This window comes from Leopardus geoffroyi, chromosome C3, assembly GCF_018350155.1.
Source record: "Leopardus geoffroyi isolate Oge1 chromosome C3, O.geoffroyi_Oge1_pat1.0, whole genome shotgun sequence".
In the NCBI taxonomy this organism is placed as follows: Eukaryota; Metazoa; Chordata; class Mammalia; order Carnivora; family Felidae; genus Leopardus; species Leopardus geoffroyi.
Genome location: NC_059338.1, coordinates 15,370,909 through 15,394,590, shown reverse-complemented (window position 1 = coordinate 15,394,590; position 23,682 = coordinate 15,370,909). Strand labels below are relative to the sequence as shown.

General features: G+C 38.2%; 1 protein-coding gene across 13 annotated transcripts in view; it reads right to left on the bottom strand.

Moving 5' to 3' along the window:
- Nucleotides 1-787: 787 nt before the first annotated feature.
- ESRRG (estrogen related receptor gamma) overlaps nt 788-23,682 on the bottom strand; it is a 627,347-nt gene continuing 604,452 nt past the window's right edge. For all 13 annotated transcript variants that reach the window (XM_045455764.1, XM_045455761.1, XM_045455763.1 and 10 more), the window contains 2 exons: nt 14,563-14,832; nt 788-1,571 (listed from right to left, as the gene is read on the bottom strand). In XM_045455764.1, the coding sequence (XP_045311720.1) occupies nt 1,327-1,571; nt 14,563-14,832 (515 nt within the window). In that variant the 3' untranslated portion in view covers nt 788-1,326. The remainder of the gene's footprint in view (nt 1,572-14,562; nt 14,833-23,682) is intronic.

The following is a 23,682-nucleotide window of genomic DNA, read 5'->3' as shown; positions in this document are numbered from 1 at the left end:
CGTGATAATATGCACCTTCCCTTCAACTATTGCTTGAGTAAGTTAAATTCCCATATTAATAAATGGCTGAAAAGTGGTAAAGCTGGTACAAAAAAATCTCCATTTGTAAGAAGAAACAAAACATTTTTAAAAATCTTCCTTCAGGATTCATTTGTCCTTCATTATTGTTCATAATTGTTCAAAGCCAGCACAAAATTGCAGTATTCTTATTTCTCTTTAGTATTGCATGAATGAATAAAGCTTAAACTATTCCCTGAAAAAGTTACATAGTAGCTAAACTAACAAATACCTGGAAGACTTGAAAAAACAATTAAGGAATCAAATGGCTGTAACTGATCTAGATGGAAAAGCAATGATAAGAAGCAGCCGATGCAACGTCGCTTAAGTTGTCTAATTAGAGGCTGCTCCCGTGAAAGCTAATACTGCACTCAGTCAATTTGTTTGTGTTGCACTGTACTTTTAGGTACGTTGGTTCTCTCTCTTTGATTCCTTAGTCACTGGGGACGTTATGGTTCACAACAAGCTCACTGGCATCCATATTATGGATTTCCATCCTTTGGCAGGGCTGCCTTCCATCTCTCTTCAGTTAGAGACCTCTTTTAGAAGTTCAGCAGCAGAAGGAAGGAAGGAAGGAAGGAAGGAAGGAAGGAAGGAAGAGAAAGGAAAGGAAAGGAAAGGAAAGGAAAGGAAAGGAAAGGAAAGGAAAGGAAAGGAAAGGAAAGGGGAAGGAAAGGAAAGGAAAGGAAAGGGGAAGGAAAGGGGAAGGGAAGGAAAGGAAAGGAAAGGAAAGGAAAGGAAAGGAAAGGAAAGGAAAGGAATGGAAAGGAAAGGAAGGAAAGGAAAGGAAAGGAAAGGAAAGGAAAGGAAAGGAAAGGGAAGGGAAGGGACAATTTCCTTACAACTAGACATATGTGAAATTTAGGAGAAAGGGGAAGGATGAGAAAAGAGAAGGAGAAGGAGGAAGGAAGAGAGGAAAAGAGAGGAGGAGGAGGAAGGAAGGACAGAAGGAAGGAAATGAAGGCAAACGGGAATCAGTAATGAAGAAAGCTAAGAGATGAGGGAAAGGAGGAATAAGGGAAGGAGAAAAAAAAAGAGCAAAAGAAATGAGAGAAGAAAGGGAGAAAGGAGAGGAGATAAGGTAGAAAGAAACTCATCGGGAAGATACGGAGGAATCTGAAAGCTGCTTCATAGTCTTGCTGCTAAATTATCAGTGCAGTCCGTTGATTTTTGATGTTGTTAACTAAACTCTAAGTTTCTTTGACATCACTCTTGGGTTTATTTTCCCTTTTTCGGCGTGCAGAATAGGAAGGCCCAGGAAGCTTTTAGTCAGACCTTGGCCTCCAGCATTTCCAAAAACAGTTTGTGCATGGGGACTTTGCCTTCTAGTTTGATGTTGTAGAAGTGCTGCACAGCCTTGGTGGAGGTCTGCCTCAGGAGCGGCAGGGTCATCAGCATCTTGCCGGCCCTGCGCGGGTCCTCCACGTGCTGGCCGGCCTCATAATCCTGCAGGGCCTCGTGTAACACATCCTGAAGCTTCTGAACAGCTTCGACGTCTTCTATGTGCATGGAGTCTGCACAACAAAGCAAAACACAGAGCAGCAATATCAATAATAGTGAGGGAAAAAACCCCAACCGATGTGTAGATTACAGTTATGGAAGTTAAATTTAAAAAAAATTTTTTTTAATGTTTATTTATTTATTTTTGACAGAGAGAGCATGAGCAGGGGAGGGGCAGAGAGAGAGGGAGACATAGAATCTGATGGAGGCTCCAGGCTCTCAGCTATCAGCACAGAGCCCGACGCGAGGCTCAAACTCACGGATCATGAGATCATGACCTGAGCTGAAGTTGGCCGCTTAACTGACTGAGCCACCCAGGCGCCCTTAAATATTATTCTTGAACGACTCTAAATTCTAACCTGTGATTTGCTCAGAGAAGTTTACATTTCAAAAATCTCTATTTTTTCCCTAGATTTCCCTACTGTAGATTATTTATTACCAGTATGGATTGAGAACATGGAAATTACTGCAAAAAAATCCATTATTTAAACGTGTGTGTGTGTGTGTGTGTGTGTGTGTGTTTTCTCCTAAAACTGAGCAAATAGAGAAGAATTTCTTTTAAGAGATTACAATTTTGGTTACTTTATTCATGATCTCATCCATGTATTTATTCACTCATTCAACAATTATCAAAGGTCATCTGTTAAAAGTATTATAATATTATATTATATTAAATTTATATTTTATTTTATGCATTTATATATAAATTTATTTTATATTATATTAAATTTAAATATTTTAAATTATATTAAGTTAAAATTATATTAAATTATAGTTTACCTGTGGAGGTAAAATTGTCTAAAATTATGATCTTGCCCTCAAAAAGCCCATATTTCCCAAAAGTAAAAAAAAAAAAAAAAAAAAAGTAGACGAGCAAGGTTTTAAGAACACCATGTAAATACACTGAATCTGACACCATGTTCAGTTGTAGAATAGGCAGAAATCACAGTAAATTGCTTGTCCGTTTAAGATTTTCAGTGTCCTATTAACAGTTCTTTAAAGCATCTTTCCACAGCCTGCTTCTAGTGAAAAACAAATGAAGTCTTTAGATTAATGAGTTCTGAAATAGTTTTCACATTTGTGAAGGTGAACTTTAAGTAACTAATTTAAAAATCTAATTCAATCAGGCAAGGAAAGGGTTAACAGGGTTGCCACAATTATTCTTTTGAGAAATGTGAGATGCGAGGAAAAAGAAAAGTTACCGCTGTAGCTCTAAAACAGACACTTAATTATATACAAGTTTGAATCATTTAGCACGTTTTATTGATTCTGATGACAGTTTATCTGTTAATTACACATAATGGAGTCTTTGGGGGATTCTTCACGTTTAATAATTCTCGTTCTCTGAGAATGCAGAGCTCTAAGATATATGTAGTTAGCCTAATCTTTCATATAATTCAAATAACAGGTCACACGCACACAAAAGAGAGAGGAAATGTAATTTACAACCAAGTGGCTAAAAACATATGATAAAAAAAAAATATGGCAAAGTAATTAAAACGTTGGTAGCTGTAACCAGGAACATGTTTTAAAAACTCGTTTGTATTTTGTTGTTTTTTTCTGTTACCCTGTCAGTTTTAAATTGTTTCATCACATCGTTGGTAAACTGACCACTATTTACATTAGGTGGTTAATAACACACTTCTCTAGAAGAGTTTTGAATGATCTGGAACAGAGAGGCTTATTGGTGTTTCCCCGCTCAAGACTCAACTCCTGCCTGCCTGTTTGAGCCAAGAGAAGGAACTCTCCCACGTGGTTAATGTTGCTGGTGGTGGACTGGAACCCAGGACATTCCTCGGTACTTAACCTAGCCTTTCCCTATGGATAGTTGCTAGCTAGGCTTCTCTTCACTCTGGACCCTTTCAGAAATGACAATCCCATCCACTTCCTATGTGCCTTCTCATAGCAACAGCACACGTAATTGTCAAAGATGTCTAAAGGTTGGTAACATTAGTGAGGGAAAAACTGTCATGCAGATGACAACATGGGCTATTTGTTTTCTATTTTTACTCTTAAATGCTGTCTGAAGGGAAATGGGCACGGACACACACTCACGGTGAGTGTCCAGGTACAAAACAAAAACAAACAAAAAAGCACACCAAAAAAAAAAAAAGAGAGAGAGAGAAAGAAAGAAAGAAAGAAAGAAAGAAAGAAGGAAAGAAAAAAGACCTTGCACATAAGGGAAGGGAGATAAGGTGGGACCTACTCAATCTGTCCCGGAACTCAAAGCACTCTGCATGAAAATGGGAATAAATGGGTGGGGAAGAGAGGAATTGCATCCTCACAGACAAAATTAATACGAAAAAACTTGTCCCATCGGACCAAAAAAAAAAGCAGAATAAATATGATAAATACACCACATATTAAGTACCTGTTTGGGGTGACACTGCCTTATTTCATGTGGCACTGGTAGTGTCACAGTTCGGCTTGACTCAGGTTTCTTTGAATCACATTATGCTGCCAGAATGCGTGACACTGAACATGGCATTTCCTTTTTTTAAAAAGTGAGTTATAATTATCCCCTGAGTTCATGTTATTCAACTTGCCATCTTCACCAAGAACCTTCTCTACAACATTTTTAATGAAGACATTTCTAGATGCATGCAGAGCATTCTATTTTACAAGGGACAGAACCGATTATTAGAAGTGTCCTCTTCAGATCTTCCCAAATCTGTCTACAACTTCCCTTCTTTGGTCCTGTTCCTAAGTATCTAAACGTCCTTCTCCATGGCAGATCTCTAAAAGCCGGAAGTGAGCTGCAGTCACTTCAGCGCCCGCCCCAAGCCTTGCCTTCCCCACTATTCTTGCCCAGCAGGAGATATATTATAGGATGTCACAGGAAATGAGGCGAGAACAAATAGCAGAGAGATATGCTCACAAACAGCAATTAAGACTTCAAACTATTCTTTAAAGGCTGTGATTTAGCTTGAGAGATTTAAAAATGATTTAATCAAATTACTATGATAATTTAACTTCCCATTTACAGAAAAGATTCTAACTCATTCTAGCTTTACCCATTCTCGGATCTGCTAATACTTTAAATGCAAACTCACTAAATCTGAACTATTTAATTAGACCATGATTCAGCTGGCAGACTGCTGAAGAAAATATTAATCTCCATTAGGGATCCTAGTTCAAGTTCTGGCTCTGTGGCTTTAATCTCTGTTTTGTTCTTTTGGCTACATTTATACATTTATGCCAGGCTCAATAGAACTGGCATTAATTTATGGAATTATTTAGCATTGGTTGTTAGTGCTGGTTTCTTTTTAACTTTATATTTTAAAGGAAACAGCCCCAGTATTTGTGCTAATGAAAAGCAGCAAAATTTAATAAAGGGAATCATAGGCTTATGAACTAACTAGATAGGGTGAGGCTGTACATTAAAAACACTGGGTCAATGGTTAAGAAAACTAGGATGTCTGGGCCCAAGCCCAGGCCTATTATCAGAATATTGGAGCTAGATCCAAGGCATCTTCGGTGGTTTTAAACATCTAGGTGCTTCTATGGCCAAGCCAGGGTTGTTGAACTATAAAACCATACTGCTAAAAGAATCCAGATTTCAAAAGATAACAAACATTCAAATGATACATACATTGTCACCCATATATTAAATTTCAGCACTTAGTAATAAAATAGAACCCTCTCATTAAGTGCCAATATTTTACTCTGTGAAGTGAGATCCTAAAGGAACATGTCTAGCTGAGACCATTTACTTTGGGAAGAGAGCTGAATATCCTCACACCTACAGCTGCAAAATTCAGTGAGACTCAGAGCCATTGCAGAAGAAGATTTTATTTTTGTATTTCACCTGGAATAAAATACTGCCTTTCCTATGGTAAAAATTTTAACTATTGTGGGCATGGGCATAGCTACTCCAGAATGTCCAAATCCTATCTGGGAGCTGTCTTGAAGACAATATTTTCTTGGCAATACTTTCTCAATGGTTCCAAATCATATTTTGAGGGTGGAAATGAATATTAAAAATAGGCAAAGCATATTCAGAGCAAAGTCTAGTACCTAATATAAATCAACACTCAGAGTAACCGTTTTTTTCTGTGGAACCCAAGTGTTGATTTCTTTAGTGTTTGTAAATTGCCTACATGAATAGGGGAAATGAAAGGTGAGCCAATGAGACTCTCTGATCACTAAATGAATGAAGCACAGCATGATGGAAAAAGAAGTGAGCAAAGGTCTGTTTTCTAAAAGATAATTTGATCCCAAAAGTTTTATATGCAATGTATGTCTAACAGTGACTCTCATGGTTGCAATCAGCTGGAAATTGAGGGACATTTGTTGATAACAATGCAAACTGACTCTTGATTAGCACTGACACTTGATCCTAAATTTCCAAAAGTGATCCCAATCATAAACTTTTAATTAAAAATCGGTAGGCAGGATTCTAGGAAAATGGCAGTGGTGGCAGCAAAATTTTTTAATCTCTTCAAATCTGCACATAAAAAAAATAGAACTAAATGGCCAAACTAAAAACCCACAGACAACACTTACAAACAAAACTAAGTGACAAGGTATCCCCAAGATACACACACACACACACACACACAGGGAATCAGAATTGTGTCTGTTCCTAGTTCTGTCCACTAAAGAGACCTAGGAAGGATGGCCAAGCCGGGAATGGAGAAACGAACAATGAGCAACCTAGCACCCAGATTGTAATTAGATTCCAGGCTTCAGCTGGGAAATGTTTAAGGTAAGAACAGAGCATCTTAAGCTGGATAGAAAAGACACTATCTACAATTACTAAATCATTCAGAAAGATTCCAGAAGCCAACCCGAAGAGATTCCTGCTGACCCAAAAGAGGGCAATTTGAGCTTCCAAAAGGATTATAATCGCAATTGATTAAAATCCACTGAGTATGTTTAAATACATTTGGTTATAATGGTATTTGAAAAAGACAGGCCATCAATTCTTTGTTTTGAAAACTGGTGAATGACGGGAAAGAATCAAGCTCCTATGTAAACCGCATCATTGGTAATCAGATAAGAGATGAACAAAAGCATCACTTTATGTAAGTATCCCAATGGTTGAAAGAAAACAAGAGATGAAAAAATTATAAATCATCATTTTTCAACCCTCAGTGACAAACAGATTTAGGCAAAGAGCATCAGCAGCTGCTATCATCCCATTGAGACAACCAGACATTATGTGCCTCTCAAATGAGCAGCACACCTCCTACAGGTGCCATAGGGATTGCTCCCGAGTCTGGTTAAGTCTCTGGATCCAGCCGCCAATTTGCACAAATGCAAAGGGCAGAGAAACCGTGAACTGCACCTGAAGTGTGCAATCTGTAAAGCCCTGACTGTGGGAAACTCTGCAAGTCACATGCCCTGGCTTCTTCAACAGAAAAACTGTAAGAAAATGAAAATGAAAGATGGACTTTTAGATTAAAAGAGAGTTAAAAAAAATCCATTAGAAAAAATTTGTTTTGAAATGGGCAAGACTAGACTATTATGTCTGAGGATACACATTTAGCAATAAAGCTATAATGAAAGGTGAGGAAGTGATAAAAAAAAAAAACAGGACAGGATAGTGGTTACTTTTGTGAGAAAGGAGGGGGGTGACATGAGGATGAAACACATGGAGGGTTTTCTGGGATATCTTGCAAAGTTTTGTGTCTTCTCCTTGCTCATACAGCCACCATGACAGACTGCACAATGGCCCCCAAGATATCCAGATAGCCCATCATGGGAACCTGAATGGTACCTGATACGGCAAAGGAGACTTTGCAGCTGCCAGTAAGGATCGGCCATGGGAGATTATTCTAGATTATCCAGGAAGATCGTCAATGAAATCAAACGTGTCTTTATAAAAGAGAGGCAACGGAAGGAGGCAATGTTACCACTGACTCATGATGCTATGCTGCTGGCTTTGAAGATGGAGGAAGGTGCCATGTGTCAAGCAATGCAAGGAATGTCACGCTAGAGGATGAAAAAAGCAAGGAAACAGGTCCTCCCCTAGAGCCTCCAGAAGGATTGCTGCTCTGTCTACATCTTGTTTTAACCTAGTGAACATGATTATGGCCTTCTGATCTCCAGAACAGAAAGAGAATAAGTATGTATTGTGTGAAGTCACCAACTTGCAGTAATTTGTTAGAGCAGCCATAGAAAACTAAAACACCCATAAAAATTAAAAAAAAAAAAAAAAGGCGCCTGGGTGGCTCAGTCGGTTGAGCGACCAACTCCGGCTCAGGTCATGATCTCACGGTCTGTGAGTTCGAGCCCCGCGTCGGGCTCTGTGCTGACAGCTCAGAGCCTGGAGCCTGCTTCAGATTCTGTGTCTCCCTCTCTCTCTGCCCCTCCCCCGCTCATGCTCTGTCTCTCTCTCTCTCAGAAATGAATAAACATAAAAAAATTTAATATAAAAAAATAAAACACCCATTAAATTATACATATGGTTGTGTGTGTATGTGTGTTAAATTCTGTGTTTTATTTTACATTAAAATGGTACAAAAGAGACAGAGATAGGGACAGTGAGAAACTTCTGATGGAATGGTCCCCTCTAGAAACTAGTGAGTTAGGCAATATTCTGAGCAAGATTGTAGAGACACTTGGCAGATATGCCAAGGGGAAGCTGTTCACACATGAAGGAGGAGGTTAGACCAAAAAACTTTTTAGGTCTTTCCTAATGCAGAAAGGTTATAATTCTAATGCTGGAAATAGCAATAGCAATTCTTATTTTGTGCTTAACTGTGATGAGAAGAACAGAATTGATTTTAAAGCCTTCCACTGAGACATATGTATTTTTTGGGATAGCTGTTTTCCTCATTTCTTGCTCCATTGAGCCAGACTTTGATGTTTATACCAGCCACACAAATCACTCTTCTACTGTATTTATATCAAATGTTAAAGTACAGATCCATAGTCCATAGTTCCTCCAGGTTTCCCTTTCATAAATCCCAAATTATTGTTACCATTATTCTATTTACCTTGCACGGTCAGATTTCCCTGCTAGGCCTGTTCTATTTCCCTACAAGTACTTAAGGCCTTCTGTCTCCCTCCAGTGTCTACTTATCCAGGAGCTTTCTAACTTGTTTTACTAGAAGCGATAAGACAATTATACTCCATAAGTGAATGTTGATAGCAACTTGGGTGGTAAATATTTCAACATTCCACAGTATCATAAACGATCTGCACCACGCTAGTTACCTTTTTGTAAGGGATTCGTCATTATCTTAAGACCTGTAAATGAAAATAAAGTTATATTATGTCATTCCCTAGAAGGAGAGCAATTGCAGAGTGTTTATGTGCTTATTACGCAGTCGGAAGCACGGAGACACTTGCCGCAAATATTTCTCACACAACGTCAGGGCATAGTGATCACTAAATATGATAAGAAACACTTAAAAACCCAATTTTACTTTTCACATAAAAATTTTAAATATCATAATATGTATGAAGTTCTAATATGTATGAAAGGTTACACTGAATAAATCCACCACCCGCTTCAAATCAAATATATTGTCTTAAACAAAATTAGGGGTGCCTAGGTGGCTCAGTTGCTTAAGTCTCAGACTTTGGCTCAGGTCATGATCTCATGGTTCATGAGTTTGAGCCCTGCGTTGTCAATGCTCTCTGCTGTCAGTACATAGCTGCTTCGGATCCTCTGTCCCCCTCTCTCACTGTCCCTTCCCCACTTGAGTGGCACACTTTCTCTCTCTCTCTCAAAAATGAATCAACATTAAAAAAATCAAAATTAAAATAAACCAGTGATGGCAGATCTGAACAAAAGTCAAAGAAAAGTAGACTAGGAGATGTAAAATCATAATTTTGATTTTGAGGAGAGTATTAATTACAGTTTGGTCTGGGTAAAAGTTAATAAATATCTACCTGCCACAAAAGACCCACCATTACTAACTTCTTATAAAATGCTATAAATGCAGTAAAAATTTTGTCTCCAATTCTTTTTTTCGTCACTTTCAAGGGTGGTTTTATACTCTTCTAATTCCAAGAAGACAGCAAGATAAAGTGGGTGCAAAATTCTAAACTACATTGAAAGTACTAATTTAGGTTGGCGGATGTGAAATTGCAATTGCTAATCTTCTGCACTGACCCTTTTAAAGACATGCTATATACTTATTTGTGGACTAGAAATAGCTTATTGATAGCAAGGGACAGAGGGCCCAGCCCTCTGTCTCGTGGCGGCCACATGTCTTTATCAGCTCGCTTCAGTTACCTGTAAAATGACATTGGACAGGTTTACCTCACAGGCATGTTGTGGAAATCAAATGAGATTCCCCAGTAAAAGCGAAAAAAAAAAAAAAAAAAAAGTCTACTGAAAGATTCTTTAAAAAGGATAATCTCTTGGTCAATATCTAAAATGTCAAATCACCAAATGTAGTCAAAATTTGAATAAAATTATGTCTAAGGGCCCAGGAGATACAAAGGGACTGAAGAGGTTTTTTTCACTTTTACACTAATTGTTCAGATTCATGAAGATGTTAATATTTCTATATTACAAATTCTGCACGTACACACACACACACACAAATATATGACCAAACTCACTGCTCTCACTTAAAAGTAACTGACATAAAAATTTTAGGCCAGTTAGGAGATATGAGACATTAGCTAATTCACCTACCTCATTTTACAGACAAGAAAAGTTATGTGACTAAAGCATGCATTCTCAAAGGAAGCGAAACTTGGAATTTGGAAGTGGTGAAAAAAATCCTTTTAAAAGGTAAAATGCATATATATATATATATATATTACACAAGCAGATACGTAACATATTTGTAATGTTAATATTTCACTGGGGACTTATTAAGAAAAAAATATCTAAAAAGGCTACCCCAAGGCAGTGATAATGGAAAAAGACTGAGAAACACTTGGTCAAATTTATGAGGATCCAAATATTGTGATTAAGTATGGCCCTCATTCCAGTCTCCTACAGTCATCATAAACTTTCTATCCCTTGAAATTATATCACAATTCTACACATCAAACATTTGTTCTCATGGACAAAATACTATCTGGATGTGGTTATAATTACTTAGGATTTGAAACTGATGACCAAAATATTACTCACTGTTTTATATTAACAGATGCTATTATTCTAGAAGTATGGTATAGAAATAAAAACTCAGCATTAAGCCTGTAGATTCTGTTTATTCTTTTATTTTTTTCAGTTCTCTTTTTCTTTTCTTTTTTTTTTTTTTTTGAGAGAGAGAGAGGAGTGGGGGAGGGGGCAGAGGGACAGAGAGAGAGAAAATCTTAAGCAGGCTCCATGCTCTGCGCAGAGCCCAACCTGGAGCTTGATCCCATGACCCTGGGATTGTGATCTGAGCTGAAATCAAGATTTGGACACTCTACTGACTCAGCTACCCAGGCAAAATGATTCTGTTTATTCTCGAATGGGCTGGGCTCACAGGGCTCCAGGTTGGGGGCAGGGCCGGGTGACTTGAGGTATGAGGGGCAGCTATGAAGGTGTCACTTGTGATCTGAGCAAAAGAGAATGACCAGACTAAAAGTTTATTCTTCCTCTTAAGCTGCTTTAGTCTTCTGTTACATAAAAATGAGTACATTTTCATGGGGACAGTGAGAATAGGGTCAAACAAATTCTTAGACATAAGAATCAATAGAACCAAACAGAGAGAATAGAATCACATGGTGTAATCTTACCCAAAATGTGTGTGGTAATGTTTCACTAAATTTTCCACTAAAGACATAATATTAATTACAGAATCATAACGTTCCCCAAATGGAAAGGATTCTAGAGATCAGACTAACTTCTTGGTGTATGGATGAGAGAACTGGGGCCTAGCAATAACGATGTTAAAATTGGGGCCCAGATATTCCTTTTTAAATTTGATCGCACAGAAGTATATTAGGGATGCGGTAATCAGCTAAGAGGTCATGGGCATTCAAAAGTAGGAAACTTTAGAGTTTAAGAAACTGTGAGTTTTTTACCTTCAAAAATAATAGGAACAATTATTTGGGGTTTTCAAATTTTGAATGTGAGAATTACAACATTAGTTCATAATATATTGGGTTTTATTTTTTGGCTATATACCTCAAGATAGGGAAAGTACTTCTGATGATGTTTTTGGTGCTGTAAGAATTCCCGAATTCACACATGCCAGAAACAGAGCTACAAAAATATATGACAGCCTTGATCAAGAAGACGATTCCCTGTTTCCCAAGCGTAAGTGCAATATTTGTAATTATTGAATAAAGACAGATGTTTAAAATAAGCTGAAATTTAGATTAACAAGACAAGGGTTGTTAACACCTATAGCCATAGAGGGGATGCTAAGATATCTAAATAACTAACACTAAAACAGAATTTTTTTTTTTTTTTTGGTGCACCAAAGCTCACTGATGTTAATCTGAAATTTCTAAATACTAAAAGAAAATCTATGAGCTTTTTAGGGTGTCTATGAAAAGTATTAAAACATTTTTCACACTGATGTGTTTTTAAGCTGGACCTAAGAAAACTGAATCTACAACTTTTTTGCTGTCAACCAAATACTGGCCAAAAAATGGAATAAAGTAGCATCATATTGACAGTGTGAGAAAAAGAATTCTTTTCTGGGGCGCCTGGGTGGTTCAGTCAGTTAAGCATCTGACTTCGGCCCAGGTCATGATCTGATGGTTCAGGAGTTCGAGCCCTGCGTCAGGCTCTGTGCTGACAGCTCGGAGCCTGGAGCCTGCTTTGGATTCTGTGTCTCCCTCTCTCTCTCTGCCCTTCCCCTGATCGTGTGCGTGAGCGTGCTCTCTCTCTCTCAAAAAAAAAAAATAAATAAACATTAAAACAAGTTAAAAAAAAGATATTCTGAGTGGTTTATCCCATGCTAAAATGGTGGGGCGCGTAGGATGCATGCAAGAGGAAAGGGCCATATCCATACAACCCAAGAGAGGTGGCACAATTTACACATCAACACAGTCCTTAAAGTACTTAATCTTTACTCCTTTTCATGGACTCTGGTTCAGTTAATTTTCTTGGTATTGAGAAGCTAAAAAATAAGTTACAATCACTTGCAGAAAAACTCTGTGACAAGGCCAAATTTTCGGCGTGAGTGTTACTCACTAACAGTACAAGAGAAAAAGAGAGAGGGCCTGTTCACTATGTCTGGCTTTAAACAAGAAAAGCAAACTAACGAGCTCTTTAAAGACTTTATAATCACCAGTCATGGCTCTAAAGTAGGTCACTTCCTCCTCCCAACAGCAGAGTCTGTGAGATTCGAATATTTACATATCAAAACATTAATGATTACACTTCTAAACAATGGACAGAAATGCTGCTCCTAATTAATTCAGGCCAGAAAGTATATATCTAGTATCTAAAATTATAAGATTTTAACAATTTTGATAAACTTTTAGCATTCATTAGTTAACAATTTTAAAAAGCAGTAGGTAATATAAAAGATATAAAACATGCCTGCTGTATTTTAAAAATAATTAACCAAGTATATGTTTTAAATTAGAATCACTGTATGACTACCAAACACAAATTCTTCCCCAAAGCACTGCTGTGAAATCTTTCACCTAATTATGAGAGATGTTATAATGTGAAGTCCATGCAAACTAACGTGTTCTTGGAAAATTTTCTCTCCCGTCTCCCACTTTGACTCTCTTCTAGAGAGGCAGACAGGGCGTATCTGAGAGTTTGCATCAACAGTGCCACTTGTCATAAAGACTCATATTTTACAGTTTCACAGGGGACTAGGAAAAAAAAGAGGTGAAATGGTGTGGTAAGCAAGGGGCTACATTCGCGATTAAAAGTACGCAATGCTAAACTCCATTATGAAGACAAATAGGAAAGTACAACTTCATTGTTGAAAACAATTTCCCTCCTATCAGTCCAAGGATGCATGCATCAATATTGTAGATGAACTGTTAATTACAAAATCAATTAAAAATTATTTCTAAAAACAGTCACGCGTCCCCGGCTCTCATGGGGGCAATTTGGGCAGAAGGTCTCATCTCACTAGGACCGCGCCAAATCACAAAGTCGTCATCCACAAGTAAGCAAAAGCAATCTGGTTTTTCATTTTTCAGCGCGGCTGAGCCCAGCCTGAGATTGATCGTCACATATGGCCCCAGAAAACAAACTGTCAATACCTTGAATGCTGCAGAATTTGAACAAATAGCCGTCCGCCCATTCAAGCCACTCATTGCATCCCATTTAACAGATTTTATTGACAGTTTCCTTCTTGTAATTAAAGGGAAAACTACTGGCCAGCAACCAAGATAAAGTTCAAAGATAGGGTCAAAACAAAAGCAGATGGAGGGGCACGGTGTGACTGTCAATGGTACATAGCATCAGAGCATGTTATTGACATGCAGGTATCTAATGATCGGCACGTCATTAAGGAGGGATCTATCCTGAACTTTATGCAAATGCTAACAGAGACTTAAGACCACAATAAAGCATTAGGAGAGGCACAAAGGGAAAAACAACAAAGCAGCAACGATTTTTACTTATCAGAGGTTGCTATTTTAGTACATTTCAGTTCAAATGTAAAGACCATTTATTCCCATAATTCTTAACCCTTACTGCATAGGTGGTACCTTTCAGAGAAATACTCCAGCAGAATTAGATTTCTAGAGAACTCCAGAATACAAGAAAACAGAGGATTCTTTGATAACCAAAGCTAAAAACAACACCAAATATGTTTTTCCAATTGCAAAATGTGCATTTTTGAGGGGGAGAAAAGGTTTCTGTGTATCCATAATTCATAGGTATTTTCACTTGTGCCTACAAGACAATGGAGGTAATTTTGTCCTGAGCGTGGCCATTTACACTACCAGTTAGGAAATGCATTAGGTGCCAAAAGTTTCACCGCTTTTAGTAAGTAAATATACTAAAAATAATTCAAGTTGATTTCTCCTGTATCTAACTTTTCACTAGAAAGCTGTAATGACTATAATTTTGCTGTCTCATACAGAATTTACAACTGGGTTTAGCAAATCCCTGTAGAAGTTGAGGGAAGGGTAAAACTGAAATATTAAAAAATGTAACAATGACTATGTCAATATGCCAACCTGAATTAGCAAGAGCTATCGCTTTGAGGGTGACAAATTCTTCTTTCTCCAGCTTCATGCTCTTGTATTTCTTTACCAGCTGCAGGATAGCATTATTTAGGTCAAGAAGGCCTGCTAATTTGGACTGGTCTTCATCCATTATATAATCATCTGCATAGACAAGTTCATCCTCAAATGAAAGAGATCGGTATACGACACCAAGGATCAAAATTTCCATCCAAGCACTCTGCAGAAGGCTCATCTGGTCCGCCAGGGACAGCGTGGAGAAGCCTGCATGGGAAGATGGGCAGATCAAGTTACTTTAAAGCCATAATTTCATAATGCAACATTAGTTTCATATGGTAGTCGGCTTCTGCATCGGTGCTCAAAATTATGCTGAGCTTTGATTAGATGCTCTTACATTTTTCCCTGATCATTTTGCAAATGGCAAAGTAAAAGTCACAAACCAGTTCAACTTGTTGGTGCTTTTTATAAGTTTTATGGACACAGTTGAGGAGACTAGAACCTAAAAGCAGTTTTGTTTCTTTCATTTCAGGAGAAAATAATACGTAGTCTTTAAATATACTCAATTTCTGGCTGGAGTTTTTATAAATGTCTTACAGGAAGTCAGGTTTTCATCTACTTCATCTCTAAAAACTACTACTGATAAACAACATAAAAGTTAAAAAAAAAAAAAGAATCCCAAAATAAAGGAAAACAAATGTTTAGACTCACACTGTAGAGTACAATTTGGAAACATTTCTCTCTAATGGTCAGATGTTCAGTGAATAATGGGTATTCTGATACCTGAAAGAGACTTCTTAATTTGATATTTTGCACCCACGGATATTTAGCATGAAGTCCTCTTAAAATGGTGACTATTGGTATAAAAGAGAGTCGAAGGGGAGCCTGGGTGTCTCAGGTGAGCATCTGACTACTGATTTTGGCTGAGGTTACAATCTCACAGTTCTTGAGCTTGAGCCCCATATCGGGATCTACACTGACAGTGTGGAGCCTGCTTGGGATTCTCTCTCTCCCTCTCTGCCCCTCCCCTGCTACCACACTCACTCTTCTTCTTTCAAAACAAATAAACTTAAAAAAGGAAAAAGAAAAAAGAAAACATTCTTTAAAAAGGAAGAGAGAGAAAGAGAGAGAGAGAGAGAGAGAGAGAGAGAAGACTACTTAGCAGCCTGGCCTGCTCACCAAATCAAAAAGGCAGAGTTTATTCTTATTAGGATCCAGTTATTTATTTATTTATTTATTTATTTATTTATTTATTTATTTCAACGTTTATTTATTTTTGGGACAGAGAGAGACAGAGCATGAACGGGGGAGGGGCAGAGAGAGAGGGAGACACAGAATCGGAAACAGGCTCCAGGCTCTGAGCCATCAGCCCAGAGCCTGACGCGGGGCTCGAACTCACGGACCGCGAGATCGTGACCTGGCTGAAGTCGGACGCTTAACCGACTGCGCCACCCAGGCGCCCCAGGATCCAGTTATTTAAAAAGTTAACTGTGGAAGCAATGGGGTTCCATGGATAGCATATAGGCAGAGCCAGATCCTGAATTTAAATATTGGACCCACTCAGCTACTGTGTCTTTCGCCATGAGTGAGACAATTCACCTGCACCTCAATTTTTATTTTTGGGAAATACAATATAAAACCCAGCAAAATACTAATGTATAACATAGGTTCAATAAATGCAGCCATATCAAATATTACTTTTTTCTTAACTATCGAACTACCTATATGACTGCTTTAGTTCTTCAGTAACAATCTGGTCTGCATTCACACACAACACACACACATGCTTCAAGTTCCTTCTGAGCTTAAGAAAACATGCAAACAAATTTTAAAAGAAAATGTGGTTCAATAGGGAAAGCAGAAGTTGTGTCTTTAAACCTAGTTAGGAGTTAAAATGTCTATTTAGATCTCAGAGGGACTAGATCTGGATTCTAAACGAAGTCCCTTTCAAAATAAATAATAAGTAAATAAATAAAAATAAAAGGAAGTCTTGGTGATACCTGATGATCAGCCACCTACTTTTTCCAAGAGTCCTAAAAAAAGAAATATTTCTTAAATCTTCACTTTCATTTCCAAAATTATGCCCAGGAATTCCAAGAGCGATCGACCACCTCTGTGGTTTTTGAGGACACAGGACTACGATTTAAGATCTTGCCACCAATAATTCTATAGGAGAAAATTGTAATAATGCAACTTATGAAATCTATTTTTTCCTCATAAATACCCACTGCCGCCCAGTCTGCTTAGGCTCCTGCTTATGCTCATCACTGTTGTTCCATTTTTTATTCGTATCAAATTGTTCATGTCCCGTGTGATATAAGAAACTACTGCACAATAAGGAAAAGAAAGCGATTTCCTGGCCTGTTGGTGAAAACCAGTGGTTTGCCATTTGGCGCCGTTAACTACAAGTATTTAATAAGATCATCAAGAAGGATTAGTCCAGCTTTTGTCAAGGATGGTCTTCAGACGTGTGTAAAAAGCAGTTCTTTCATTGTTTATCAAGCTGTTTCCACATTACGTGACAGAGCTTCTTTTGAGCTGGCTGTGTCAATCTTTTTTTCTCTTTTTCCGTGCGTTTTGTTTTGGTCAGCATAATTAACACATTTATTAAAAATAAATTCCTATAAAGATACAACAATCGGTAACATTTCAAACAGTCAAAAGAGTAAAATAATGGCCTCGCCTGAGTAGGTTAGGCTCCATTTGCTTCTGATCTTAAGAATGTTACACTAACAACAAACAAACATTATTGCTCTTTTTTCTGTTCCCCCACCAGGAAAAAAACATGCAATGCAAATCCAAATATCTCGCTCAAGAAAAGGAAATAGTACGATTTCTTTTGTACATGAAATAGACGAAGAAATAAATGCTCATCCGGAAAGTTACGAGCCAAAAGGGATGGCTGTTCTCCCTCTGCCTTAGTTTTCTTGTTCCTTTTCAGGCTCCCAAGCAGCAGTTTTTCTGCAGCGGCAGACGGACAGAGCGCGTAGCCCGCAGCACCTTCCTGTGACAGCCCTATTCTCCCTCCCGACACTGCTGTTAGTAAATAGATTTACACATTCTCCAATCTCCACACATCTTTCTGCCGAATAATTAAAAGCAGGATGATTAGTTTATTGAGTGGAAGGAGGAACTTTTTTATTGAGGTCCATCCACGATTTTATCAGGGCCAGCACTTTTACGGTTGTCAGGAGGATGCAGGCATCCAATTTTTCTTATCTGCCTGATTAATACAAACGCTGTTTCAGGACGCATTAATTAACAGATACAAATCTACGTTCTCATGGAAGGATCAATACGGAGAAGAAAAGAGGCATCAATGTGAATTTAGTGCTGATGATGGAGAAGGCACGCTATCGACATTTACGTGCACGGAAACTTTAAAGTTGCACAGGGGCCCTTTTGTCCCTGTGATTTACAAATTAACAATTTTCAGCCATAACAACGTTTCACACATTTCTTTGGGGTTTAATTAAGCAAAAAACAATAAAATTTCATTTTTTACAGTGGACCCTGCAATTTGTTTGCTCTCTGTCGATGGCTCTGTGTGTGTACGTGTGTGTGTATCTTTCCTGTAAACTTAACTTTTTTCTTTCACTTCTTGATGAAATAAAAAGAAGAAAAAGGGTAAAGAAAAAGATGATCTCTCTCATTTTATTTATTTATTTATTTTTTGGTGAGGGAGGAGGTGATGATGAATATAGGTTTGACAAGTTTGCTTGCCTGATATCCTCAAATCTATTTCAGCTGATTAAAGGAGGTGTAATTTTGCAAAACGGTAGGAAAAAGGACAATCCATGCTTTACAGAGTATAAATAAAAGTCCGGACTTTTATCCCTTCTTGCTCTAGAAATAACTGAATCGCAACACTTTTAACCCTTTCCTACCACACTTCTGCAATCTGGAAGCCGTTGCAAAGGTCGCTTCTGCCCAGATGCCTGCGTGGCAGTGAAACGGCCTTGTTATGAGATTATCGTGCTCACCTGCTCACTAAGGAGGCTGCACACATCACAGACATTAGCTTTTAATTCCACAAAATTCTTCTACTGCCCCTTAGGAGTGCTAGCTTAAGACACATTACAAATATAAGCATATCTGGGTAACATTTTTACCAGTGGACCTGAGCAAAGTATCAAAACCTAAATGTCCAAGATCTAACTAAACTGAGTTTAAGGAATTTTTTAAAAACACACTCTTACTGCTCTCTTGGCACACACACGCTTGTGTCCCAATGATAATTACTTGTGTGCACCTTCACCCGGCATTTAGTGGTGTTTTATGGCTACTGGGCTACAAATTAGAGGTTCTCATCACCTATAGGATTCAGATACCTTTGGAGCGAAACCTCTCTCCCAAGTGAAATAAAATATGCTTTGCAGTCGTGTTGTGTGAACCTCGTGTTTTGTGCGTCCTGGGATCTTAATCTTTGGTGTGTGACAGCTTATAGTTTTAAATGTTCAGCCATATTACAGCTTTTTAAAACACACTGATACCATGGTGCATTTTTTTTTTTTTCCTCCCCGGCTCCGGCCCATTCCATGCCTATCGCTGACAACTGGGATCTCTCTTCATCTCTGTCCCGGAGTCAGTGCCATTTAATGTATCTCAGGCATTTTGCTAGCAGAATGACTCTCTACCTTGACCCGCAGTTAAATAGCATGTTTATCTGCAACACAGTGTGCTCCAAATAAACCAGATGACAGTTGGGAATAACATCACTTGGAAGGATTGAAAAGCTTCTCAAGAGGCAGGTACCCCTGAAGTAATAGGCTTGAAGAAAGTATGTTCTGTGCCAGCCCTCTTGCCTTCTTCTACTAGAAACTTCGGAGGATGGCAGTGGTGCCATGGGCACTTGTCAAGCACTTTTTTTTTTTTTTAGCCTGGCAAACTGATGCACTTTGCAGTCAACTTTCAGAAAAGGCTAAGCATTTGAAAGTGTGAAGGGCAAAAAATATCTGACGGCTAGTCTTCAAAAATACACTTTCATTTCAGAAAGCATAAATGTTTACTTCCTGAACGGAGTGTTGACAGAAATAGGCTGCAGTGCAGGCATCTGGTTTTAACCCCTGCTAGGCATTTTCTTCTCGGCTGCTTCCCTGAAACAGAGAGCAAGCATTTTAAATCTTCAGGGTGTCCGTTAATATCAGTTAATCATGGCATTGATTTGCCCGCTCACAGTTTTTGAACTGTAGTGTCTCTGTTCCGCAAACATTGACATCTTTCAACGAATAGCATATCATGCTAGAATTGTAATGATGCCATAATGACTCACAGAGATCGCAAACGAAATTCATGGAGAGAAGGTGAGCGAGCAGTGTGTCATAAGCTAGATTCTTTCTCTCTCATACAAATGAACCTACTGTTTACAGGAACTAGGGGAGACAAGAATCACAATGGCACTAAGATCTGGTCTTGCCTACCAGGAGACCTTGTTAGAGCTAAACTTTATGTTTAAGCCAGTTGCTACTTCACATATGAGCAGACATACCATTTGCTGTATAATTCACAAAACACACAGCTCTGGGGTTGCAGGGTGTATGTATATATATATGTGTGTGTGTGTGTGTGTGTGTGTGTATAGATGTATATATACATCTATATATACACACATATATACACACACACATACATATATATATATATACACACATATATACACACACACACATATACATATATATATATATATATACACACACACATATATACACACACACACACACATATATATATGTAACATATACATATATATATATATATATATTCAGGGTGTATATATATGTATATATAACATATAAAATTAATATATATAAATATATAAAGATCTTTTTTCTATTTTGATTTTTACAGAAATGGACTTTATAGGCTGGCACTCAGTAGCGGCTAGAGTTAAGCCAACTACAGATGGTTATGTGCTAAAGTGAAAGCTGGAATCTTTACCTGGTGCTATCAGAAGCATTTTATTTAAAATTTTGTCTTTGTAATAGATGGTAATTATTATCTATTATATTAGTACCTAAGCATTAGATACAATACCTCCAATATTATCCTTTGAATCTTTATTCTTTTAGTTGGACCATAAACCAGATTTCATTAATTCAGGCTCAATCTCAATTAGTTTGGGTAAAATACAACAGTAACTAACAAAAATGGGACAGCTCCCCTTCTTGTGATTTGATCAGCTTTCAACATTTGTTGATTCCATAATAAATCTGTTTCTTTTAGTTCTTTCTGTTTCTTCAGTTCTGTTTTTATACTTCAAGTATGATTCACAGAGATTTTATGAAACCATTATTTTAAAATAGTGGTTTCATAGGAAAAATATGGAAATCTTGCAAGACAGAATTCAGATTCAAAATTCTACATGGCAAACTTGACCAGCATCCATAAAACTTAGTAAATGGTCTGGGTGGTGATGATAAATTAAAGGAGGGTAGAATAGAATCATAAAGGCACTATCTACTGGTCCAAGATGGAATTATCACTGTTTACTGAGTTTCCAGGTACAACTGGCCACTGACCACTCATGCTGATTATGCAAACAGCCAAATGAATTTTCAATTAGCCCACTCATGGGCACAGAAATTAAAACCATGCCCCCATGGCCCTGGTGAGATGCCTTCTTTAGTAATTGCTTCTTGTTTCCAAATCCAGCTTGCTAAAAAATTAAATTTATAATAGCAGCGAAAGAAAGATATTCCCAAGGGGCTACTCAGAAAAGCCTGAAAATGGTAACAAGAGTTTTTTTTGTTTGTTTGTTTCCGTGAGTGTGGGAGGGTGACAGCTGCCAACCTGCTTTGAGAGGAAAAAAAAAAAAGAACTAAATTTGGGGCAGATGATGTAAAATAGGAATACGGAGACTATCTAGGTGAATGAAGTGCACAGTTCCTCTTTGGAAATTCCACTTACCTACTACTGCTGAATGATTACAAATGTTCCTTTAGCTTTCCCCAAACTCCCTTTTACTTGACCTCAACTTTACTTCTCCCATCCTTTCATCTAAGCCAAGGAGAAAGAAAAATTGTCAGAAGGCACAGAGAAAGGTATAGGCTGAGCTGCTTTAAAGGAGGGATACCTAATGGCTTTCTTTTCCCACAACCTTTATTTTGTGCTAGTTGAAAACAAGACAGCTCTGCCTGGAGAGTTTCCTTTTTGATGTGACTACATTTGGTTTGACCATTGAGAAAAAAGGAAGGCAGTGCCATATAATGTAGGACTCTAAAAAAAAAAAAAACAAAAAACCTTAGTTTTCAGTCTTACTTTGGGAGTAGATGGACGTGGAGTAGGAAAAAGCTCATTTTGAAGCCACGTTTCTGGTTTGAAAGAAAAAGATCCAGTGCCTGAATCTGACTGGCTCTACCCAATCACTGTTGGGGCTGGTCAGGAAATACGACAGGGTGCTAACGGGGACCTGACCAATAGTCCAAGGAATATCAACCCAGCCTGGGCATCAGATGTGCGGGAACTGTCTTCAGGAAATTCCCAAGTCCTCATCAAATTTGGTCTAATACTTGATTTAAAAATCAAGCCTTGAAAATAAATGCATACTGCCTCTATCTGAACTTTGAGGATTTTTAGGCTGACAGACATTTCCAAAGACTTTTAAAGAATTTGTAGGAAATAAGTAATGTCAAACATTCAAAAGCTAAAGGTTGACTGCCATTGAGGGATATATGATGAAAGAGGCTAGAGTGGGGAGCAGTGACATTGAGGTCTGGAGATCTAGGTTCTACTTCTACCCACACTCCAACCAATAGTGCTAACTTGACCCCTGTTGTGGGTTGATTTGTATCCCTCCAAAAAAGAGGTTATAATTCTCTCAGTACCTGTGAATGTGACCTACAAAGATGGGGTCTTTGTAGATAGTCAAGTTAAAATGAGGTCATGAGGGTGGGTCCTAATCTGACTGTAGTTTCATTAAAAAGGGGGAAATTTAGGGAAAGACATACACAAATGGAAGGAAAATGATGTGAAAGTACACAGAGAGAATGCCATTTACAAGCCAACAGATGCTTGGCCACCAGAAGCCAAGAGAAAGGCATGGAACAGATTCTCCCTCACCACTCTCAGAAGGAACCAACCCTCCCAACACTTTGATCTCAGACTTCTAGTCTTCAGAATTGAGTGACAATAAATTTCTGTTGGAAGCCGTCTCATTTGTGGCACTTTGTCATAGCAGCCCCAGCAAACTCACACAGACCCATAGTTGACTTCTCATCTGTGAAATATGGACATATGCAAAATAGGGACCAGACATCTTTGAAGAAGCTTCCAGTTCCAATGCTGAGTGATTCGGAGTATGCAGCGAGAACAACTGACATGAAGCACAAGGGTGTGTGGGTAATGGTGAGCACCTCAGATAAAGATCACTGGACCGAGAGTAAATCAACCTAGCACTGGGTGCCACCTGTCCCACCAAGTGACTGTGTGACTCTGGGGAATGAGTCAACTTTTCTGATTCCTGCCTTTTCATTGGTAAAGTAGGGAAGTAGAAACAAATGTCCCTAAAGGTTTGGTCCAGACGTACATTATTCAGTTTCCAATGAATTTTGCTGCAGTTGTGTAACAAAAGTAAAACCAATTGACATTTAATGCATCTATGATAAGTGAAGCGCTATGCTTCGACCCATTAGGATATACAAGATGAGTACAATATAATGCGTACCCTGTAAGATGTTACAGTCCAGCAAAAGTAAATTAGAATACAATGAGGAAAAGTAGGTAGGTACCATAAGAAATGATCAAAGTGTACGGATATGTAAAGGAGGAAAGATTGGTGTTGGTTGTACACATCCTCCTCAATGTGTCATCAATTTCTCTCCTCCCTTACTCCCCACAGTTTTGGTTCAGATATCCATCATCTCTTTTGGAATAAAGGGATACCAAAATTCTTATCTGGTATTTCCTTCTTCCATCTTACCCGTGGCTATTCCAGCATTATTTTTAAATATGAACTCTAAGCATGCCATCCATTGGCCAAGATGCTTTCTTGGCTTCAACCTCTCCAGTGGACAAAAAACTGAAACCCACCGGCACAAAATAGAATTTCTTTCACTGTTTGGCCCTTTTATCCCTTTCCTGCCACATTTCCTGAAAACTCCTCTTCTGGTAACTCCT